General features: G+C 45.3%; 1 protein-coding gene across 2 annotated transcripts in view; it reads left to right on the top strand.

The window, feature by feature from the left end:
* LOC138960415 (cilia- and flagella-associated protein 65-like) overlaps positions 1-24,758 on the top strand; it is a 131,491-nt gene that overhangs the window by 103,695 nt on the left and 3,038 nt on the right. The window contains exons 32-41 of one of the 2 annotated variants that reach the window (XM_070332324.1): positions 186-263; positions 730-1,002; positions 1,898-2,041; positions 2,639-2,755; positions 15,141-15,293; positions 15,493-15,782; positions 16,379-16,501; positions 17,887-18,067; positions 22,646-22,786; positions 23,432-23,547. In XM_070332324.1, coding sequence (XP_070188425.1) covers positions 186-263; positions 730-1,002; positions 1,898-2,041; positions 2,639-2,755; positions 15,141-15,293; positions 15,493-15,782; positions 16,379-16,501; positions 17,887-18,067; positions 22,646-22,786; positions 23,432-23,547 — 1,616 coding nt within the window. Of the gene's footprint in view, positions 1-185; positions 264-729; positions 1,003-1,897; positions 2,042-2,638; positions 2,756-15,140; positions 15,294-15,492; positions 15,783-16,378; positions 16,502-17,886; positions 18,080-22,645; positions 22,787-23,431; positions 23,548-24,758 lie in introns of both variants that reach the window. The other variant, XM_070332323.1, reaches the window with a different exon arrangement.

The raw sequence follows: 24,758 nt of genomic DNA, 5'->3' as shown, positions 1-24,758 counted from the left end.
TGACCCGTGAGGTTTGTAAAACAATATTATCATCGACCTTCTAACCTCTGAGGTTGATGTGCTAATGCACTGGGTGCTGTTTTTCTTTTTGTTCCTTCGTATATTTCTCTAATGTTCATGATGTTACACTGCATAAGGTGTGTCTAATATAATGGTGTGAGACGTTCTACCTGATGATGTTTCAGGTGTATGAGCTGTACAATGGCGGTGCTGTGCCTGTGCAGTATGAGCTGGATCTCACTCCTCTGGACATCATTGAAAAGGTTGGAATAGTTTTTTTTAACATTGTTGGGCATTATATCTTTTTCTCCAAACTCGCAACAAGTATGAAGTTGGTTTGTTGCTTGTAAGACTTTAAAGTACTTTTCCTATTTGATGGGTATAATATGATTTTAGGGATATTAGAACTTGCAACAAGTGTAAAGTTGATTTTGCCTAAGATATGACTTTAAAACACTCTTTCCATTTCAGATGCACATTATCATTTTAGGGATAATCTAATTTTCTCCAGATTTACAACAAGTGTAATAGTACCCTTTTTTCTTAACCTGAGATCAAGACATTAAATCTGCTTGTTGGTGTGTCAATGTTCTTCCTGATGCTAGTCAAGCAAACTAGCGTTCCACTCTGTTTGCCATTTTTGTTGTCATTTTTTGTACTCCCCGTGAAATGGGTCGACGGCCTTAGCTCATCAAATCGTCATTTAAATTGTCATTTCAACTTTTACAGGAAAACTATGACCAGCCCATCTTCGAGTGTCTGAACCCGATGGGGGAGATCGCTCCGGGACGTAGCGTGTCTATCGAGTGGCGCTTCTCTCCCCTGGAGGCCAAGACGTATATGGTGGACGTGCCTATCCGCGTGCACAAGGGCGACACGGCCATCATCACCTTCACGGGTGTGGGCTACGACCGCCGCATCATGGGCAACACCATGCCGCTCAACGAGACGCAGGACTTGAGCGGTGTGCCCAGCGTGCAGAGTATCGCTCTGCCTGGACAGGTTGGTTAAGGTTTCTTTTGTGATTTTGGGCAACACCATCTGAACAAACCAAGACATCTCTTCTTGACCCTCTGTTCCAAAGGGAAATCTCTAAGACGTCAAGGCACAAATAGTGGTGCCCCATCAACAAACCTAGACATCTCTTCTTGACCCTCTGTTCCAGGGAAATCTCTAAGACGTCAAGGCACAAATAGTGGTGCCCCTGACCCTCTGTTCCAAAGGGAAATCTCTAAGACGTCAAGGCACAAATAGTGGTGCCCCATCAACAAACCTAGACATCTCTTCTTGACCCTCTGTTCCAAAGGGAAATCTCTAAGACGTCAAAGCACAAATAGTGGTGCCCCATGAACAAATCTGTCACTTCATCTGAATGACTCCTGATGAACTGATGAAGAATTTTGAGAACAAAGTTTGCCTCAGTGTTTTTTGTCATATCAACAGTAAAATGACTTGTAAGGTCACCACCAGGCTGTGTAAGGTCACCACCAGGCTGTGTAAGGTCACCACCAGGCTGTGTAAGGTCACCACCAGGCTGTGTAAGGTCACCACCAGGCTGTGTAAGGTCACCACCAGGCTGTGTAAGGTCACCACCAGGCTGTGTAAGGTCACCACCAGGCTGTGTAAGGTCACCACCAGGCTGTGCATGTATCAGTATCTTATGTCATTAAAAGCAATTTGTACTGGCTGAGGACATAGAGCAGTTCTATTGCTGTTGATAGATGGTTATTATATGCACAACAAATACCGGCCAGTTCTATTGCTGTTGATAGATGGTTATTATATGCACAACAAATACCGGCTGATCGTTTTTTCCCGTTCATATTTGATTGCCTGTCTCTAACTCAGGCATCGAGTTAAAAAAGTCATCAAAACAAACTGTGATGTGTTCTTGCAGCTGTCTCAATTGTCACTGGAGCGTGTCTCCTTCGGCAACATGCCGCTGTTCAGCCAAGCGCGGCGCATGGTGTTTGTCATCAACAGGTCAAAGACTCGCCCCATCTCCTTCCACTGGCACGTCACATCGCAGGCTGACAGCAAGGTGGGTTTGCCAGTGTCAAAAGAGCCTTGTTTAGAGGTTGTGAGCTACCAAATTTTTCTGAGCAAAGAACTGTAGCCATGTAAATATTTTCTTAATTTTTATACACATAGATCTCTTGAGGAGGGACATCTGTGCTGGTTGTTGAAAATGTGTAGGTATTCTGGGAAATGTATGCTGTATTAAATGTCTGACTGTGCAGTCATAAAAATTCCTGAGAGTTAGTCATCAGTGCCGGTCTGATAACTCTGTACAAATCAGCCTTGTTGCTTCATCCTGTGAAGAACAGTACCAATGTACTGTGAGAGTTATAGTCATCAGTGCCGGTCTGATAACTCTGTACAAATCAGCCTTGTTGTGAAGAACAGTACCAATGTACTGTGAGAGTTATAGTCATCAGTGCCGGTCTGATAACTCTGTACAAATCAGCCTTGTTGCTTCGTCCTGTGAAGAACAGTACCAATGTACTGTGAGAGTTAGTCCTACCGTATGGTCCACGAACATTTATCAGCATTTCTCAGCTGTAGCACATCAAACTTTTTATTGTTTAAGAAAAAAGATGAACCTGATTTGAGCTTTTTCTTCTGTTGCATGTTGCAGGTGTTGTCCATTTCCCCGGTCAGAGGCATCGTGCCACCAGATGGCAGTAGCATGTGTCGTATCACCTTTGTGGCCAACGGTGTGCCGTCCTTCTATGACCTTGACCTCATCTGTGAGGTAAGTCAGATATGTTTGCTTTGGATGTTCAGCTTGTTTCAACTTGGTTTGAATGTGTATGAATTACATTGTTCAAGGTATACATCAAGTATATCAAAATGGATGCATTGAACTTTTTTTTTTAAATTGAAGGTCACATGATTTCTTTCACAGAGAGTTTCTGACTGTGAATTAATTCTTGTGTCAGTGCAAACTGTGTTTGAAGATGAATGATGTACAGCAGTCCCTACGGCCCCCTGACATGTACAGCAGTCCCTGCGGCCCCCTGACATGTACAGCAGTCCCTACGGCCCCCTGACATGTACAGCAGTCCCTACGGCCCCCTGACATGTACAGCAGTCCCTGCGGCCCCCTGACATGTACAGCAGTCCCTACGGCCCCCGGCGTCAGCGGCCACCTGACATGTACAGCAGTCCCTACGGCCCCCGGCGTGAGCGGCCACCTGACATGTACAGCAGTCCCTACGGCCCCCTGACATGTACAGCAGTCCCTACAGCCCCCTGACATGTACAGCAGTCCCTACAGCCCCCTGACATGTACAGCAGTCCCTACAGCCCCCTGACATGTACAGCAGTCCCTACAGCCCCCTGACATGTACAGCAGTCCCTACGGCCCCCGGCGTGAGCGGCCACCTGACATGTACAGCAGTCCCTACGGCCCCCTGACATGTACAGCAGTCCCTACAGCCCCCTGACATGTACAGCAGTCCCTACAGCCCCCTGACATGTACAGCAGTCCCTACAGCCCCCTGACATGTACAGCAGTCCCTACAGCCCCCTGACATGTACAGCAGTCCCTACGGCCCCCGGCGTCAGCGGCCACCTGACATGTACAGCAGTCCCTACGGCCCCCGGCGTCAGCGGCCACCTGACATGTACGGACACATTTGCTCGGCACGGAGTGTTTTCCTTCTATATTTGCCCCCCCTCAAACGGACACCTGCAAAACGTGGACGCAGACACTCATTTTCGGTCCCAACAGCAGGTCATACCTCCAATGTACGAACAGACCATCGTCAAATTTTCACAGCAACAAAATCAATAACAGAGCAGTCCGGCTCTTAGTACAAAGGTCACAGCCGCAAAGGCGGGATGACAGTCACTGTACACTTGAGTGCACGTGTACCCATCAGGAGGGGGGTAGTTTTGGTCAGAGCAGCATGGCTAATCCGACTCCTGGTACACAGGTCAAAGCAAAGGTGTCAGTCTTGTGTTAACTTGAGTGCACGTGTACCCAGCAGGAGGGGGGTGATTCGGGTCAGAAGTGGGGTCCCAAGTAACCTTCCCACATGGATCCCACATGGTGACGTTGTGGGAAATCCCACATGTGGGATTTGATTACGACTTCCAGTAGGAGCCCAGTGGGAAGAAAATGGGACACCAGTGGGAAACGGGTTGGACACGACTGGGAAACGGGTGGGGCACGAGTGGGATCAGGGTGGGAAACGAGTGGGATTCACGGGTGGAAAACGAGTGGGATTCAGGTGGGAAGCGAGTGGGATTCAGGTGGGAAGCAAGTGGGATTCAGGTGGGAAGCAAGTGGGGTTTATATCGGAAACGTGTGGGACTTCTTCTTAATTCTTCTTCTTCTGACTTCCGTAGAGGACTGGGTTCTTGCGAACGTCTCAGAGTCCTGCGAATTTAAAAATCATCAATGTATAAAGAAAGAAAAAACCAAGAACAACTGATGCACACAGATACATATTCAAGCACACACACACTAGTTTTTAATCACTCAAATCAACTTGACGCTGGATTACGAGCGCGCGCGCAGCCACGTGGGAAAGCCGTGTTGATGCGTTCATCAACCTTCGAGTTTGACAGTAATCCCACTAATCGTCTTCGCTTTGTTGAATATGAAGCCGCCATTATATTACTCGGTGTTCTTCAGATGTAATCTTTGATCCATGCACATGCAATACTCGCGCGCACGGAACGTATTCACAGTATATTCGCCGGCAATTGTAGCAAATTTCAAACACTCTCAATCGGCAGGCCCAACGCGGAACTGAACAGGGCAGAATAATAGTCCCGCAGTGAAAACAAAAATCCTTGAAAATATTTAGTCATCACGTGAGTAAATAAACCATTCTAGAGACAACAGTTGTTATTAAGAGAACTGCAATAATTACACACACATAAAATACTTCGGTGTATTTTGAATGATAGTATTCTTCAACGTTTGCTACGATTCAAACGAGTCTAGTGTAAACAGCGTGTGCTGTGACGTCACCGATCTCGATGGGGCAACTTGCAGACTCGCGACGTGACTCGCGCTCGCAGCGTCGGAACATTTTCCTCGCACGCTGTGTGGGAACGAAGAGGGAATTCCCACTTTTATCCCATTTCTGTCGAAGTGCAAGCTTGTTTCCCAGAGACTAAGGGACGGCCCAGGTTTATACCACTTTTTCCCATAGCTTTGACTGTGGGAGTTCTGTGGGATGGGAGTGGGCCCACTCTCCCATCCTCTTCCCACTTATTCACCACTGGGAAACTAGTGGGAATTCAATATGCGTGTTACTTGGGGTAAGCACTTTGGTTTTTCAGTCTTTAGGTTCTTGCTTCATACCAACAAGCCCGGGGCTATTCCTCAGTTATCTTGATTACTACATACCAACAAGCCCCTAGCTATTCCTCAGTTATCTTGATTACCACATACCAACAAGCCCCTAGCTATTCCTCAGTTATCTTGATTACCACATACCAACAAGCCCCTATTCCTCAGTTATCTTGATTACCACATACCAACAAGCCCCTAGCTATTCCTCAGTTATCTTGATTACCACATACCAACAAGCCCCTAGCTATTCCTCAGTTATCTTGATTACTACATACCAACAAGCCCCTAGCTATTCCTCAGTTATCTTGATTACTACATACCAACAAGCCCCTAGCTATTCCTCAGTTATCTTGATTACTACATACCAACAAGCCCCTAGCTATTCCTCAGTTATCTTGATTACCACATACCAACAAGCCCCTATTCCTCAGTTATCTTGATTACTACATACCAACAAGCCCCTAGCTATTCCTCAGTTATCTTGATTACCACATACCAACAAGCCCCTAGCTATTCCTCAGTTATCTTGATTACCACATACCAACAAGCCCCTATTCCTCAGTTATCTTGATTACTACATACCAACAAGCCCCTATTCCTCAGTTATCTTGATTACTACATACCAACAAGCCCCTATTCCTCAGTTATCTTGATTACTACATACCAACAAGCCCCTAGCTATTCCTCAGTTATCTTGATTACCACATACCAACAAGCCCCTATTCCTCAGTTATCTTGATTACTACATACCAACAAGCCCCTAGCTATTCCTCAGTTATCTTGATTACTACATACCAACAAGCCCCTAGCTATTCCTCAGTTATCTTGATTACTACATACCAACAAGCCCCTAGCTATTCCTCAGTTATCTTGATTACTACATACCAACAAGCCCCTAGCTATTCCTCAGTTATCTTGATTACCACATACCAACAAGCCCCTAGCTATTCCTCAGTTATCTTGATTACTACATACCAACAAGCCCCTAGCTATTCCTCAGTTATCTTGATTACTACATACCAACAAGCCCCTAGCTATTCCTCAGTTATCTTGATTACTACATACCAACAAGCCCCTAGCTATTCCTCAGTTATCTTGATTACCACATACCAACAAGCCCCTAGCTATTCCTCAGTTATCTTGATTACCACATACCAACAAGCCCCTAGCTATTCCTCAGTTATCTTGATTACTACATACCAACAAGCCCCTAGCTATTCCTCAGTTATCTTGATTACCACATACCAACAAGCCCCTAGCTATTCCTCAGTTATCTTGATTACCACATACCAACAAGCCCCTAGCTATTCCTCAGTTATCTTGATTACCACATACCAACAAGCCCCTAGCTATTCCTCAGTTATCTTGATTACTACATACCAACAAGCCCCTAGCTATTCCTCAGTTATCTTGATTACTACATACCAACAAGCCCCTAGCTATTCCTCAGTTATCTTGATTACTACATACCAACAAGCCCCTATTCCTCAGTTATCTTGATTACTACATACCAACAAGCCCCTAGCTATTCCTCAGTTATCTTGATTACTACATACCAACAAGCCCCTAGCTATTCCTCAGTTATCTTGATTACCACATACCAACAAGCCCCTAGCTATTCCTCAGTTATCTTGATTACTACATACCAACAAGCCCCTAGCTATTCCTCAGTTATCTTGATTACTACATACCAACAAGCCCCTATTCCTCAGTTATCTTGATTACCACATACCAACAAGCCCCTAGCTATTCCTCAGTTATCTTGATTACTACATACCAACAAGCCCCTAGCTATTCCTCAGTTATCTTGATTACTACATACCAACAAGCCCCTAGCTATTCCTCAGTTATCTTGATTACTACATACCAACAAGCCCCTAGCTATTCCTCAGTTATCTTGATTACCACATACCAACAAGCCCCTAGCTATTCCTCAGTTATCTTGATTACCACATACCAACAAGCCCCTAGCTATTCCTCAGTTATCTTGATTACTACATACCAACAAGCCCCTAGCTATTCCTCAGTTATCTTGATTACCACATACCAACAAGCCCCTAGCTATTCCTCAGTTATCTTGATTACTACATACCAACAAGCCCCTAGCTATTCCTCAGTTATCTTGATTACTACATACCAACAAGCCCCTAGCTATTCCTCAGTTATCTTGATTACCACATACCAACAAGCCCCTAGCTATTCCTCAGTTATCTTGATTACCACATACCAACAAGCCCCTAGCTATTCCTCAGTTATCTTGATTACTACATACCAACAAGCCCCTAGATATTCCTCAGTTATCTTGATTACTACATACCAACAAGCCCCTAGCTATTCCTCAGTTATCTTGATTACCTCATACCAACAAGCCCCTAGCTATTCCTCAGTTATCTTGATTACCACATACCAACAAGCCCCTAGCTATTCCTCAGTTATCTTGATTACCACATACCAACAAGCCCCTAGCTATTCCTCAGTTATCTTGATTACCACATACCAACAAGCCCCTAGCTATTCCTCAGTTATCTTGATTACTACATACCAACAAGCCCCTAGCTATTCCTCAGTTATCTTGATTACTACATACCAACAAGCCCCTAGCTATTCCTCAGTTATCTTGATTACTACATACCAACAAGCCCCTAGCTATTCCTCAGTTATCTTGATTACCACATACCAACAAGCCCCTAGCTATTCCTCAGTTATCTTGATTACTACATACCAACAAGCCCCTAGCTATTCCTCAGTTATCTTGATTACTACATACCAACAAGCCCCTAGCTATTCCTCAGTTATCTTGATTACTACATACCAACAAGCCCCTAGCTATTCCTCAGTTATCTTGATTACTACATACCAACAAGCCCCTAGCTATTCCTCAGTTATCTTGATTACCACATACCAACAAGCCCCTAGCTATTCCTCAGTTATCTTGATTACTACATACCAACAAGCCCCTAGCTATTCCTCAGTTATCTTGATTACTACATACCAACAAGCCCCTAGCTATTCCTCAGTTATCTTGATTACTACATACCAACAAGCCCCTAGCTATTCCTCAGTTATCTTGATTACTACATACCAACAAGCCCCTAGCTATTCCTCAGTTATCTTGATTACTACATACCAACAAGCCCCTAGCTATTCCTCAGTTATCTTGATTACCACATACCAACAAGCCCCTAGCTATTCCTCAGTTATCTTGATTACTACATACCAACAAGCCCCTAGCTATTCCTCAGTTATCTTGATTACCACATACCAACAAGCCCCTAGCTATTCCTCAGTTATCTTGATTACCACATACCAACAAGCCCCTAGCTATTCCTCAGTTATCTTGATTACTACATACCAACAAGCCCCTAGCTATTCCTCAGTTATCTTGATTACTACATACCAACAAGCCCCTAGCTATTCCTCAGTTATCTTGATTACTACATACCAACAAGCCCCTAGCTATTCCTCAGTTATCTTGATTACTACATACCAACAAGCCCCTAGCTATTCCTCAGTTATCTTGATTACTACATACCAACAAGCCCCTAGCTATTCCTCAGTTATCTTGATTACCACATACCAACAAGCCCCTATTCCTCAGTTATCTTGATTACTACATACCAACAAGCCCCTAGCTATTCCTCAGTTATCTTGATTACTACATACCAACAAGCCCCTAGCTATTCCTCAGTTATCTTGATTACTACATACCAACAAGCCCCTAGCTATTCCTCAGTTATCTTGATTACTACATACCAACAAGCCCCTAGCTATTCCTCAGTTATCTTGATTACCACATACCAACAAGCCCCTAGCTATTCCTCAGTTATCTTGATTACCACATACCAACAAGCCCCTAGCTATTCCTCAGTTATCTTGATTACCACATACCAACAAGCCCCTAGCTATTCCTCAGTTATCTTGATTACTACATACCAACAAGCCCCTAGCTATTCCTCAGTTATCTTGATTACCACATACCAACAAGCCCCTAGCTATTCCTCAGTTATCTTGATTACTACATACCAACAAGCCCCTAGCTATTCCTCAGTTATCTTGATTACCACATACCAACAAGCCCCTAGCTATTCCTCAGTTATCTTGATTACTACATACCAACAAGCCCCTAGCTATTCCTCAGTTATCTTGATTACTACATACCAACAAGCCCCTAGCTATTCCTCAGTTATCTTGATTACTACATACCAACAAGCCCCTAGCTATTCCTCAGTTATCTTGATTACTACATACCAACAAGCCCCTAGCTATTCCTCAGTTATCTTGATTACTACATACCAACAAGCCCCTAGCTATTCCTCAGTTATCTTGATTACCACATACCAACAAGCCCCTAGCTATTCCTCAGTTATCTTGATTACTACATACCAACAAGCCCCTAGCTATTCCTCAGTTATCTTGATTACTACATACCAACAAGCCCCTAGCTATTCCTCAGTTATCTTGATTACCTCATACCAACAAGCCCCTAGCTATTCCTCAGTTATCTTGATTACTACATACCAACAAGCCCCTAGCTATTCCTCAGTTATCTTGATTACCACATACCAACAAGCCCCTAGCTATTCCTCAGTTATCTTGATTACTACATACCAACAAGCCCCTAGCTATTCCTCAGTTATCTTGATTACCACATACCAACAAGCCCCTAGCTATTCCTCAGTTATCTTGATTACTACATACCAACAAGCCCCTAGCTATTCCTCAGTTATCTTGATTACTACATACCAACAAGCCCCTAGCTATTCCTCAGTTATCTTGATTACTACATACCAACAAGCCCCTAGCTATTCCTCAGTTATCTTGATTACCACATACCAACAAGCCCCTAGCTATTCCTCAGTTATCTTGATTACCACATACCAACAAGCCCCTAGCTATTCCTCAGTTATCTTGATTACTACATACCAACAAGCCCCTAGCTATTCCTCAGTTATCTTGATTACTACATACCAACAAGCCCCTAGCTATTCCTCAGTTATCTTGATTACTACATACCAACAAGCCCCTAGCTATTCCTCAGTTATCTTGATTACTACATACCAACAAGCCCCTAGCTATTCCTCAGTTATCTTGATTACTACATACCAACAAGCCCCTAGCTATTCCTCAGTTATCTTGATTACTACATACCAACAAGCCCCTAGCTATTCCTCAGTTATCTTGATTACTACATACCAACAAGCCCCTAGCTATTCCTCAGTTATCTTGATTACCACATACCAACAAGCCCCTAGCTATTCCTCAGTTATCTTGATTACCACATACCAACAAGCCCCTAGCTATTCCTCAGTTATCTTGATTACCACATACCAACAAGCCCCTAGCTATTCCTCAGTTATCTTGATTACTACATACCAACAAGCCCCTAGCTATTCCTCAGTTATCTTGATTACTACATACCAACAAGCCCCTAGCTATTCCTCAGTTATCTTGATTACCACATACCAACAAGCCCCTAGCTATTCCTCAGTTATCTTGATTACCACATACCAACAAGCCCCTAGCTATTCCTCAGTTATCTTGATTACTACATACCAACAAGCCCCTAGCTATTCCTCAGTTATCTTGATTACTACATACCAACAAGCCCCTAGCTATTCCTCAGTTATCTTGATTACCACATACCAACAAGCCCCTAGCTATTCCTCAGTTATCTTGATTACTACATACCAACAAGCCCCTAGCTATTCCTCAGTTATCTTGATTACTACATACCAACAAGCCCCTAGCTATTCCTCAGTTATCTTGATTACTACATACCAACAAGCCCCTAGCTATTCCTCAGTTATCTTGATTACTACATACCAACAAGCCCCTAGCTATTCCTCAGTTATCTTGATTACTACATACCAACAAGCCCCTAGCTATTCCTCAGTTATCTTGATTACCACATACCAACAAGCCCCTAGCTATTCCTCAGTTATCTTGATTACTACATACCAACAAGCCCCTAGCTATTCCTCAGTTATCTTGATTACCACATACCAACAAGCCCCTAGCTATTCCTCAGTTATCTTGATTACTACATACCAACAAGCCCCTAGCTATTCCTCAGTTATCTTGATTACTACATACCAACAAGCCCCTAGCTATTCCTCAGTTATCTTGATTACTACATACCAACAAGCCCCTAGCTATTCCTCAGTTATCTTGATTACCACATACCAACAAGCCCCTAGCTATTCCTCAGTTATCTTGATTACTACATACCAACAAGCCCCTAGCTATTCCTCAGTTATCTTGATTACTTCATACCAACAAGCCCCTAGCTATTCCTCAGTTATCTTGATTACCACATACCAACAAGCCCCTAGCTATTCCTCAGTTATCTTGATTACTACATACCAACAAGCCCCTAGCTATTCCTCAGTTATCTTGATTACCACATACCAACAAGCCCCTAGCTATTCCTCAGTTATCTTGATTACCACATACCAACAAGCCCCTAGCTATTCCTCAGTTATCTTGATTACTACATACCAACAAGCCCCTAGCTATTCCTCAGTTATCTTGATTACTACATACCAACAAGCCCCTAGCTATTCCTCAGTTATCTTGATTACCACATACCAACAAGCCCCTAGCTATTCCTCAGTTATCTTGATTACCACATACCAACAAGCCCCTAGCTATTCCTCAGTTATCTTGATTACCACATACCAACAAGCCCCTAGCTATTCCTCAGTTATCTTGATTACCACATACCAACAAGCCCCTAGCTATTCCTCAGTTATCTTGATTACTACATACCAACAAGCCCCTAGCTATTCCTCAGTTATCTTGATTACTACATACCAACAAGCCCCTAGCTATTCCTCAGTTATCTTGATTACTTCATACCAACAAGCCCCTAGCTATTCCTCAGTTATCTTGATTACCACATACCAACAAGCCCCTAGCTATTCCTCAGTTATCTTGATTACCACATACCAACAAGCCCCTAGCTATTCCTCAGTTATCTTGATTACTACATACCAACAAGCCCCTAGCTATTCCTCAGTTATCTTGATTACTACATACCAACAAGCCCCTAGCTATTCCTCAGTTATCTTGATTACCACATACCAACAAGCCCCTAGCTATTCCTCAGTTATCTTGATTACTACATACCAACAAGCCCCTAGCTATTCCTCAGTTATCTTGATTACCACATACCAACAAGCCCCTAGCTATTCCTCAGTTATCTTGATTACCACATACCAACAAGCCCCTAGCTATTCCTCAGTTATCTTGATTACTACATACCAACAAGCCCCTATTCCTCAGTTATCTTGATTACTACATACCAACAAGCCCCTAGCTATTCCTCAGTTATCTTGATTACTACATACCAACAAGCCCCTAGCTATTCCTCAGTTATCTTGATTACTACATACCAACAAGCCCCTATTCCTCAGTTATCTTGATTACTACATACCAACAAGCCCCTAGCTATTCCTCAGTTATCTTGATTACCACATACCAACAAGCCCCTAGCTATTCCTCAGTTATCTTGATTACTACATACCAACAAGCCCCTATTCCTCAGTTATCTTGATTACTACATACCAACAAGCCCCTAGCTATTCCTCAGTTATCTTGATTACCACATACCAACAAGCCCCTAGCTATTCCTCAGTTATCTTGATTACCACATACCAACAAGCCCCTAGCTATTCCTCAGTTATCTTGATTACCACATACCAACAAGCCCCTAGCTATTCCTCAGTTATCTTGATTACTACATACCAACAAGCCCCTAGCTATTCCTCAGTTATCTTGATTACTACATACCAACAAGCCCCTAGCTATTCCTCAGTTATCTTGATTACTTCATACCAACAAGCCCCTAGCTATTCCTCAGTTATCTTGATTACTACATACCAACAAGCCCCTAGCTATTCCTCAGTTATCTTGATTACCACATACCAACAAGCCCCTAGCTATTCCTCAGTTATCTTGATTACTACATACCAACAAGCCCCTAGCTATTCCTCAGTTATCTTGATTACCACATACCAACAAGCCCCTAGCTATTCCTCAGTTATCTTGATTACTACATACCAACAAGCCCCTAGCTATTCCTCAGTTATGAGTACTTTTTCAATGACTTGTCATCGTTGACTGACAGGCTGTGTGATGAACGATGTTCAGGTGATGGATGTTGTTCAGGTGATGGATGTTGTTCAGGTGATGGATGTTGTTCAGGTGATGGATGATGTTCAGGTGATGGATGTTGTTCAGGTGATGGATGTTGTTCAGGTGATGGATGTTGTTCAGGTGATGGATGTTGTTCAGGTGATGGATGCATGTTGTTCAGGTGATGGATGTTGTTCAGGTGATGGATGTTGTTCAGGTGATGGATGTTGTTCAGGTGATGGATGTTGTTCAGGTGATGGATGTTGTTCAGGTGATGGATGATGTTCAGGTGATGGATGTTGCAGACCTGTTTACACTACACATTGAGCGTGGTAAACTACGAATTTGAATAATATACTACGCAACTACGCAAGTCTGTCGTTTTCTACGCAAACGGTATTTAAAATAAAAAAATAAAAAAAAAATAAAAAAATTTTCTTTTTTTTTTTCTTTTTCGTCTTTACACCTGTTCCTTGTCCCGTTGTGCTCTCACACCGCCCCGTCCCTGCACGCAAACGGTATTGTTTTGGCTACGCATATCACAATCCGTAATTTTCTTCATCTCCCTTGACCGATCCATTTTCCAATCCATGTTTTCGGCCAGCAGTCGTTTGCTGCGTGCAGCGCGTAAAGCGCCCACGGGCGTTGCGTTGTAGCTTGTTAATGCCGAATAGGCTTCTCCAAGCAAATGCCGGGCACAACTGAAAGCGTTACTGCCAAACCATGCGGGCGTTTCGACACAATGGCTGAACGCAGAGCACACGAAAGTGAAGATGAGAACTGTGAAGAAAATGACTCCGAAAGGCCACCGACCAAAAAGAAAAAGACGAGCAATGCGCCGAACCAAGTCTTTCTGCCAAAATATCATCAGGACTACCCATGCCTTGTCTTCGCGGAAAGGAAAACATCATGCTCATTGCACTGTCTGCAATTCCCATTTTTCCGTCAGTCAATCAATACATGTGGTAAAAAGTAGCAATCATTGTTCTTGTTGTTATGATAGGTCGACGAGAAATTCTACACATTCAATTACAAAACTACACATTTGCCTCATTTTGCTCCCAGAAAATACACATGCAATGTTTTAGGGGTAAACAGGTCTGATGTTGTTCAGGTGATGGATGATGTTCAGGTGATGGATGTTGTTCAGGTGATGGATGTTGTTCAGGTGATGGATGATGTTCAGGTGATGAATGTTGTTCAGGTGATGGATGTTGTTCAGGTGATGGATGTTGTTCAGGTGATGGATGATGTTCAGGTGATGGATGATGTTCAGGTGATGGATGATGTTCAGGTGATGGATGTTGTTCAGGTGATGGATGTTGTTCAGGTGATGGATGTTGTTCAGGTGATGGATGATGTTCAGGTGATGGATGTTGTTCAGGTGATGGATGTTGTTCAGGTGATGGATGATGTTCAGGTGATGAATGTTGTTCAGGTGATGGATGTTGTTCAGGTGATGGATGTTGTTCAGGTGATGGATGTTGTTCAGGTGATGGATGTTGTTCAGGTGATGGATGTTGTTCAGGTGATGGATGTTGTTCAGGTGATGGATGTTGTTCAGGTGATGGATGTTGTTCAGGTGATGGATGTTGTTCAGGTGATGGATGTTGTTCAGGTGATGGATGTTGTTCAGGTGATGGATGTTGTTCAGGTGATGGATGATGTTCAGGTGATGGATGTTGTTCAGGTGATGGATGAGTACGAGGTGGGCGTGTACCGGAAGCAGCTTAACGCGTGGGAGGCGGAGCTTGAGCGTCAGCAGGTGGAGTTCACCATCACTGAGGATGACCTGGACGCTGACAAACGCATCCCCTCTGCTGTGGACATTGTCATCAGAGAGGTCAGTAAAACATTGCTTGTTTTTGCACATTTTTAGTATATATTCCTCAATCATGCCCTCTATAATTTTATAACTGTGGACAAGAATACTGAGTAATCACTATATGTATTCAGCACAGAAAAAAATTAGCACATAACAGTGGAAGGTTCACATTTTTGGCTCAAGAAAACCAGCCCATTGAGCCTATTATGTCAAACAGGACCGTCCGCCAAGCGGCCGAGTGGCCCCACTGGACATAGCAGGGCCCAAGACAGTGTCGGCAGAGGGCGAGCTGACGCGCTACAAGACTCTGCCGCCCATCACAGTGCCGTCAGCGGACGAGGAGCTGGCCATGGCGAAGGTGGAGCAACTGAAAAACAAGGCGCTGTGGGCAAAGCCCACCCCTCCCCGCCCCTTCCTCCTGCATGTTGGTCTCACTGCTCGCACACACGACATCGCTCAGTTCCAGGAGAACTTTTCCCTAGACTACCCCCACTACTACATCGACAGGTAGAGTTCTGTTATCCTTATCGGAGGAGCCTGTTATCCTCTTTCAGCAGTTTTCTAGGGAACTCTTGGTTGTGAAAAAACAACAACACGATAACCCTCTGTTACTGTTCCCTTTGTACACTAAGACTGATGCCCAGGCATGTCTCAGCTCAAACAAGTTTGTTTCTTACTGAAACTGAGACTTATGCACTAATGGTATGTAAAATAAGACTTCAATACATGTACATGTACTACTAATGATAATTATAGATGGTGTTCAATACATGTACATGTACTACTAATGATAATTATAGATGGTGTTCAATACATGTACATGTACTACTAATGATAATTATAGATGGTGTTCGGTCTTTCGTCATTGTGGAGAGGAAGGAGGTCCATTCTTTGTCATCACCAAAATCTGTTGTTTCTTGCTCCAATGTATTTGAATCACAAAAAGGTCTTCAGTTTCAGAATTCAGGTGTATTATAGAATTCTCTTAATGGCAAATATGAGCAGCCAGCTTGGAAACCTCAATGGCTATTTTGGTTTCATCACACAATGTTATCTTGAATGAAACATCCAGAATTCTTCAATTCATTTGGCATGTTTTTCAGAGCCCTGAGCGAGCGATCCAGGAGAAGCACCAGCTCCCCAGCTCAGCAATCGAGCCCTGAGTCCATCGACTGTGTGCTGGCAGAGTCCCATATCGTCAGCAACTGTCTCACCAATGTCCTCAGGTAGGCCAAGTCGGAGGGTTCCCCACTGACTGACTGACGGACTAACTTACTATTTCTGTCCCCAGTACTAGCGACTATTTAGGACATGACGTGGTTGTATGCTAAGAAGAATCCCCATTCATGTTATGTGAAGTATTTTCAAACCAATTTCACTGCGACATGAGAAATGAAAGTCTAGGCTTACTGTTGAAGGGTAGAAACTGCACTTTTGAATGAAACAATTCCCCGAAATCGGCATATTCTACCTGAATGGCGGGGTAAAAACGGTCATACAAGTACAAATCCATTTGTGCAAAAACATGAATGAATGTGGGAGTTTCAGCCCATGAACGAAGAATTAGAAGAAGAACAAGTCGCGTAAGGCGAAAATACAACATTTAGTCAAGCTGTCGAACTCACAGAATGAAACTGAACGCACTGCATTTTTTCAGCAAGACCGTATACTCGTACCATCGTCAGTCCACCGCTCGTAGCAAAGGCATGCAGTGAAATTGACAAGAAGAGCGGGGTATAGTAGTTGCGCTGAGAAGGATAGCACGCTTTTCTTTATCTCTATTCTTTTTAACTTTCTGAGCGTGTTTTTAATCCAAACATATCATATCTATATGTTTTTGGAATCAGGAACCGACAAGGAATAAGATGAAATTGTTTTTAAGTCGATTTCGGAAATTTTATTTTAATCATAATTGTTATATTTTAAATTTTCAGAGCTTGTTTTTAATTCGACTATAACATATTTATATGTTTTTGGAATCAGAAAATGATGAAAAATAAGATGAACGTAATTTTGGATCGTTTTATACAAAAATAATTTTAATTACAATGTTCAGATTTTTAATTACCAAAGTCATTAATTAATTTTTAAGCCTCCAAGCTGAAATGCAATACCAAAGTCCGGCCTTCGTCGAAGATTGCTTGGCCAAAATTTCTATCAATTTTATTGAAAAATGAGGGTGTGACAGTGCCGCCTCAACTTTTGCAAAAAGCCGGATATGACGTCATCAAAGACATTTATCGAAAAAATGAAAAAAATGTCTGGGGATATCATACCCAGGAACTCTCATGTAAAATTTCATAAAGATCGGTCCAGTAGTTTACTCTGAATCGCTCTACACACACACACACGCACAGACACACACACACACACACACACACACACACACACATACACACATACACCACGACCCTCGTCTCGATAAAAATGAAACTAGATTTAGTATTGTCATAAAAATAATCTTTCAGTGTGAATATCAACTTGACAAATGTGTGCTTTATTCTATGAGACACTCATTCTAGCAAATCTTTTGTGTTCCTATTACTCAGAGGACAAATCTTTTGTGTTCCTATTACTCAGAGGACAAATCTTTTCTGTTCCTATTACTCAGAGGACTGTTGGATGACAGCTACTTTGTGGACGCTGTGAAGAAGGTGATGAAAGAGCCGGTACCGTACTTCGCTCAGTACAGCACGCGGGTCAAGTCTGCCACCTCCTCAGAGGTGGCACCAGAAGAATCCGCAGAACGAGCACAGGCAGCAGAAGAAATTGAGTCTAGTCGAGACGGAGAGGTGAGGGCAGTGGTAAAGTACAGATTTTATACTTGAATGTAATATTCTCCACTGTCAAAGACAAAATGACAAAGGGATGCGTGAGCTCAATGTCTTCCAATGCATGATGAAAAGAGATGAATACTATCAGTACAAGCGCTTAGAACTGTACCCATGGAATACGCGCTATATAAGCTTCATATTGATTGATTGATTGATTGATTGATTGATTGATTGATTGATTGATTGATTGATTGATTGATTGATTGATTGATTGATTGATTGAGTACCAGGGGTTTTCAGAGGCTTGCACTGATGATTTTCTGATCAAAAACAGTTCCAACAGAAGCAAACTGCCCAAGGGTTTATCACAGTTCCAACAGAAGCAAACTGCCCAAGGGTTTATCAACAACATCAAATCATAGTCTTTTTGCTGCTAGATTGCTTAGACTGTTGTTATTATTTTGTTAGGTTAGAGTGTTTCTCTTTCTGTAAACGTAGTCTGCCTTATCCGTTAGCGTGTACCTTAGTGTGTACAGTGGCCTTTGTTCTGCCCAGGCGTCATAGTTGGTAGCCTGCTAGACTATTGTTGTTGTTCAGTCAGCTGTAGCTACACTGACCAGCGCCTGCGTGCGATGAGTCACAGAGTGAGTTGGCCCTTTTCCCACTGTTCTGCCCGCTTATACAATAGGTAGGGGATTGTCTCCCGAGATGTACCCTCAGAGTACATTCTTAGGTGTCATAAATTGCGTGAGCTCTCTTTCTCTCTCTCTCTCTCTCTCTCTCTCTCTCTTTTTCCACTCCCCTCTCTCACTATGGCGATAGGTTCCCCCCTCAACTACCGTCCCACCGACGCTGCTAGACTGCGCCTGCCACGGCCTCTATACCTCCATCTCAAGGAGCTGGGAATCCTGCAGAGACCACCAACCGTAAGGGGCTGTCGCGCCGGCCGCTCGCAGCGTCTTCGAACCGCACAGCAACTTGCTGCCCTCAACCCTTCTCCTACCTCCACTTCTCTCACGCCCACCACCCCCACCCAATGTACCACTACCCCTCCCCAGCATCCCCCCACCCTTTCCCTGCTTCCTTCTATCCCTCCCCATTCTCTCACCACACCTCCCCATTCTCTCACCACCCCTCCCCATCCTCCCATCACCCCTCTCCCTCACCTCCCCACCCCTCCCCTTTCTCCCACAACCCCTCCCCAGCCCCAACCCACCCAAAATCAGCACCCACCCACTCATTCCAAAAACACCCTACACCTCTGCCTCCTCAACTCCCAGTCAGTGAATCCAGAAGGCAAAGCAGATCTGATAGCAGACTACATTATAGAAAACAAGTTAGACGCCCTGTTCATCACCGAGACGTGGCTGCGACCTGGTGATGACCCCAAGATCAAGCAGCTGACCCCCGCAGGGTACAAGACAGTCTCCTTCCCCCGCCCGGCTGGGCGTGGTGGAGGCATCGCCGTCGTCTACAAGGACCACATGCATGCTGCAGCGTCCTTCTCGGACAGCCTCCCCTTCCCCCACACCACCTTCGAAGCTGTGGAGATGACGGTCGCCACCACCACCACCCTCACCTTCCTGTGTATATATCGCCCTCCCCCTAACACCAAGAACAAGCTGAAGGACTCTACTTTCTTCGACGAGTTCTCCCAAGCCCTCGACCACTACAACGTGACGTCCCATAGCGCCATCGTCCTCGGTGACTTTAACATCCACTGGGACTGCCCTGCCAACGCTGACACCAAGCGGGCCCGTGCGCTGTTGGACAGCTACAGTGTGGACCAGGTCGTTCCTTTTCCCTCCCACTCCCGTGGCCACATCCTGGATTGGATTGTCACTCGACCCTCAGACAATCTGGTCTCCAGCCTCGTCGCCAACGACCATCTTGTCTCCGACCACACCGCCATCAACTTCCTCGTCAACATCACCAAGCCAGCACAGAAGCGGAAGATGGTCACACGTCGCAAGCTACGAGACATTGAGACAGATGCTTTTGGAGACGAAGCTGCCCTGCTGCTTGCCCAGCGAGACCCGTCCACTGACCCCGCCCATTTCTTCAGCTTGACTCTGCGCCAGCTCCTCGACAAACACGCCCCGCCATCTCTATGCGCAGTCTCTGAGCGACAGCCGGCTCCCTGGTTCTCTGAGAACATCACAGCCGCCAAGATCGAGAGACGGCGAGCGGAGCGTGCATGGCGACACTCTGGCCTGGAGGTTCATAAGCAGATTCTCAGGGATGCGGTGCTTCGAGTCACGCAAGCCATCACTGCTGCCAAGATCGAGCACTTCCACGACTGCATCGTCAACGCCTCATCATCCAGGGAGCTGTTCTCCATCATGTCCTCTCTCCTGGGCTCCTCCCCCGCTGCCCCCTTACCCACTGCTCACCCACCACAGGATATCCCGGAGTTATTCTCGGAGTTCTTCAAGGACAAGATTGACAAGCTTCGGAAAACACTCGATCAGCAGCCCTTCGTCCCGTCCCCACCCTCCCCTTCCTTCTCCGGCTCCCCCCTCACGTGCTTTCAGCCTGTCACTCAAAACCACGTCAAGCGACTCATCACCAAGACGGCCATCAAGACCTGCGAGCTAGATCCCCTGCCAGGCTTCCTCTTCACCAAGTGTCTGGACAAGCTCCTGCCGTCTATCACAGATATCATCAACATATCCCTGGCCACAGGCGTCGTTCCCGACTGCTTCAAGTCTGCCGTTGTCCGCCCACTCATCAAGAAGCCCGGCCTTGACGTCAACGAGTTGAAGAACTACCGTCCTGTGTCCAACCTGCCCTTCCTCTCCAAGCTTCTGGAGCGTATCATCCTGGAGCAGTTGAGCGCCCACCTGTCTCGGAACTCGCTGATGCCAGTGTACCAGTCAGCGTACCGCCCTCACCACAGCACCGAGACGGCGCTCCTGCGAATCACCACGGACCTCCTGAACGCAACAGATAGCGGTCTCGTCTCTGCCCTTGTGCTGCTGGACCTTTCCGCGGCCTTCGACACGATCGACCACCAGCTACTCGTCGATCGCCTCAGTTCCACGTTCGGCATTCACGACACCGCCCTCTCTTGGTTTAGGAACTACCTCCAGAACCGCTCTCAGACTGTCACCACTGATTCGTTCTCTTCTCAGCCTGTCCCTGTCCGCTTCGGCGTCCCACAAGGATCTGTCCTCGGCCCTGTCCTTTTCACCCTGTACACCCAACCCCTCTCCCTGGTCATCGAACGCCACGGCCTGAACTACAACTCCTTTGCCGATGACACGCAGCTCCAGAACAGCGCCAAGCCGGAGGACGTTGACGATCTCCTTGGATCCATCTCCAGTTGTTTCACTGACATCAAGAACTGGATGACTGAGAACAAGCTGAAGCTGAACAGTGAGAAGACGGAGGCCCTTCTCGTTGGAACACGACAGAAGATTGCTACCCTCACTGTGACCGACCTCCAGCTGGATGACGCGACTGTTCCTTTCTCCCCTGCTGTCAAGAGCCTTGGCGTCTTTCTCGACTCCACTCTCTCCATGCAGACACACATCTCCTTCATCATCAAGACCTGCTTTTTCCACCTACGACGCATCGCCTCCATCCGTCGCTACCTCACCCACGACGCCTGTGTGAAGCTGGTTGTCTCCCTCATCTTCAGTCGTCTGGACTACTGCAACTCCCTTCTGGCTGGCCTCCCCGCCTCATCCATTCATGGCCTACAACGAGTCCAGAACGCCGCTGCCAGGCTGACGTTGAGGAAGACGAAGCGAGACCACATCACCCCCCTACTTCGCTCCTTGCACTGGCTCCCTGTCAACACCCGAATCTCCTACAAACTGTCCACTCTGGTCTACAAGTGTCTCAACGACTCTGCTCCCGAGTACCTTCAATCCTCCCTGGACCTGTACACCCAGCCCACCGACCGTCCCCTTCGTTCTGCTGCTGACCCTCTCCGCCTCCACATCCCTCGCTCGAAACTCGCATCTGCTGGTCAGCGTGCATTTCCCTCCGCGGGCCCCTCCGTCTGGAACTCCCTGCCGCTTGAGCTTCGCCAGAGCCCCTCTCTTGACGCGTTCAAGAGTAGGTTGAAGACTCAGTTCTTCCCGTAGCTGGCTGCGACTTTCATGCTCGACGTGATGTGTTGTGCCCCAAAAGACATTCTTGTGCTGTGCTCTGTGAGAGGTGTTTTCTTTGTGCTTAACATTATTTTGTTTGGACCTAGCTATTGATGTGTACATTGTTGTTAAACAGTTGTTTGTTGTATGTTTATCAGGGTTTGCTAGTGTGTGATAGGGTTCGTGTCCGTCTGTAGATGTTAGTTTCTTTGTTAGTCCTGTGTTGACAACTCTTCGACAAGCGCTTAGAACTGTACCCACGGAATACGCGCTATATAAGCTTCATATTGATTGATTGATTGAAATCAACATTTGCTGAGTTTCATAGCTTCCATAGGGTGTTCTGATATTGTGCAGACTCCAGAATTAAGCCCTTGGAAGAGACAAATTCTTGAAGAATGTTGATCCTTTTGAGATTCTCTCAGGGTAATGACGAACTTGTTCAGTGATATGTGATACTGCTTTGATATTGACACGCACGATGTGACCGTGACAGGGAACGCCTCAGACAGAGCCAGTGGACGTACTGGTGGCACTCAAATCACCAGAAGTCAGACTGATGGAGAACAACACCCCTCGCAGTACCACCAGCAGTGAACAGGAGCTTGCTGCTATCCACACACCCAACAGCACTCGGGTTTGTACACATTGCACGCATTTGTCAGTGAACGGGGTGTAATGTTTTGTAATACAGTGGTACCTGCCATAAAAGGACACCCTTGGGACCGGCGGAAAGTGTCTCCACATTGCCGGTGGCCTGTTATGATAGGTGTAGTTGGGTCGAGATAAAAGACAAAGGGCACAGTCCCAAAAAAAAACCGTGGAAGTGACGTCACATACTGAAAGAAGAGTGACCCTTGGAGATTCACTCAGTGGCACCGGGAACCTCACACAGGGCTAAATCGAGTTATTGCCAGAAAAAGGGACAACTAAATGACATATAGCTTTCAGTGCACAAGTGTTTTCAAACCTTGGTTACAGTCTTTACTGAATGGAAATGAGAGTGTGTTTGGACAGTACCCTTTGGAGAGAAAAAAAAGTATTGGATTTTTAGTTTGTGCACTTTTAAACTCTGTGTGGCTGTGTCTGTGGTTAAGCGTGCATGCCTGTATGCATTGTCAAGCATGTATTTGCATGTATGCTTGTATGCTTGTGTAGATTCTCATGCGAACAGACACATTGGAAAAGTCAGTGCACATGGTGGATAGTAAAAAGCTATTCATGTCAAATTGGATGGAAAACCAAATAAGACTAAATGAAAACAATCTGATTTTGATTGCAGAAGCCAACCCCAGTGTCATCACCAACCCCAATAGGGGTACAGCTGTCGCCCAAGGCGCAGCAGAGAGAACTTGCCCTGGAGGTGGAAAAACAGAAAGAGCAGCAGACGCTGAAAAAGTGAGTATCACATCTTGATTTTTGTCAATTTCACTTTGTTATTCTTTCTGTGTTGGGTTATGTTGGTCTTTCAGATGGCATGCATCTTTGCTGGCAGTAAAACGGTTTGGTTCTTGGCATACAATTGTTAATTGCTAACTTTCTACATGTTATAGACCTAATGGACACAAGACTTGTGTTAGTGCAGTCTAGTGACCAGGACTCATGTGAACAAGAAAGTTACCAACTGGGTGGGAGCCAGCCGTGGGATCGGATCGGTTAAAATCACAAACAGATCTCAATTTGAAACCAACCAGACCCTGCAGCTGGTTTCCACCCAGTTGGTAACTGTCTGATGCACATCAGAGCGGCAACATGTCTGACAAGTCTTGATTGAAAGGCACCGCTTTACAGCCATGTGGCTAACTGTCTGATGAACATCAGAGCGGCAACATGTCTGACAAGTCTTGATTGAAAGGCACCGCTTTACAGCCATGTGGCTGAACATCAGAGCGGCAACATGTCTGACAAGTCTTGATTGAAAGGCACCGCTTTACAGCCATGTGGCTAACTGTCTGATGCACATCAGAGCGGCAACATGTCTGACAAGTCTTGATTGAAAGGCACCGCTTTACAGCCATGTGGCTAACTGTCTGATGCACATCAGAGCGGCAACATGTCTGACAAGTCTTGATTGAAAGGCACCGCTTTACAGCCATGTGGCTAACTGTCTGATGCACATCAGAGCGGCAACATGTCTGACAAGTCTTGATTGAAAGGCACCGCTTTACAGCCATGTGGCTAACTGTCTGATGCACATCAGAGCGGCAACATGTCTGACAAGTCTTGATTGAAAGGCACCGCTTTACAGCCATGTGGCTGAACATCAGAGCGGCAACATGTCTGACAAGTCTTGATTGAAAGGCACCGCTTTACAGCCATGTGGCTAACTGTCTGATGCACATCAGAGCGGCAACATGTCTGACAAGTCTTGATTGAAAGGCACCGCTTTACAGCCATGTGGCTAAACATTTAAATATTGCCTTGGTTGTATCTTCCCTGCAAGCTGCTGAACATCAGAGCGGCAACATGTCTGACAAGTCTTGATTGAAAGGCACCGCTTTACAGCCATGTGTCTGACAAGTCTTGATTGAAAGGCACCGCTTTACAGCCATGTGTCTGACAAGTCTTGATTGAAAGGCACCGCTTTACAGCCATGTGTCTGACAAGTC

The sequence above is a fragment of the Littorina saxatilis genome, linkage group LG2, assembly GCF_037325665.1.
Source record: "Littorina saxatilis isolate snail1 linkage group LG2, US_GU_Lsax_2.0, whole genome shotgun sequence".
NCBI lineage: Eukaryota > Metazoa > Mollusca > Gastropoda > Littorinimorpha > Littorinidae > Littorina > Littorina saxatilis.
Note: the sequence above shows the minus strand (reverse complement) of the source record. Positions and strands in the feature narration are given on the sequence as shown.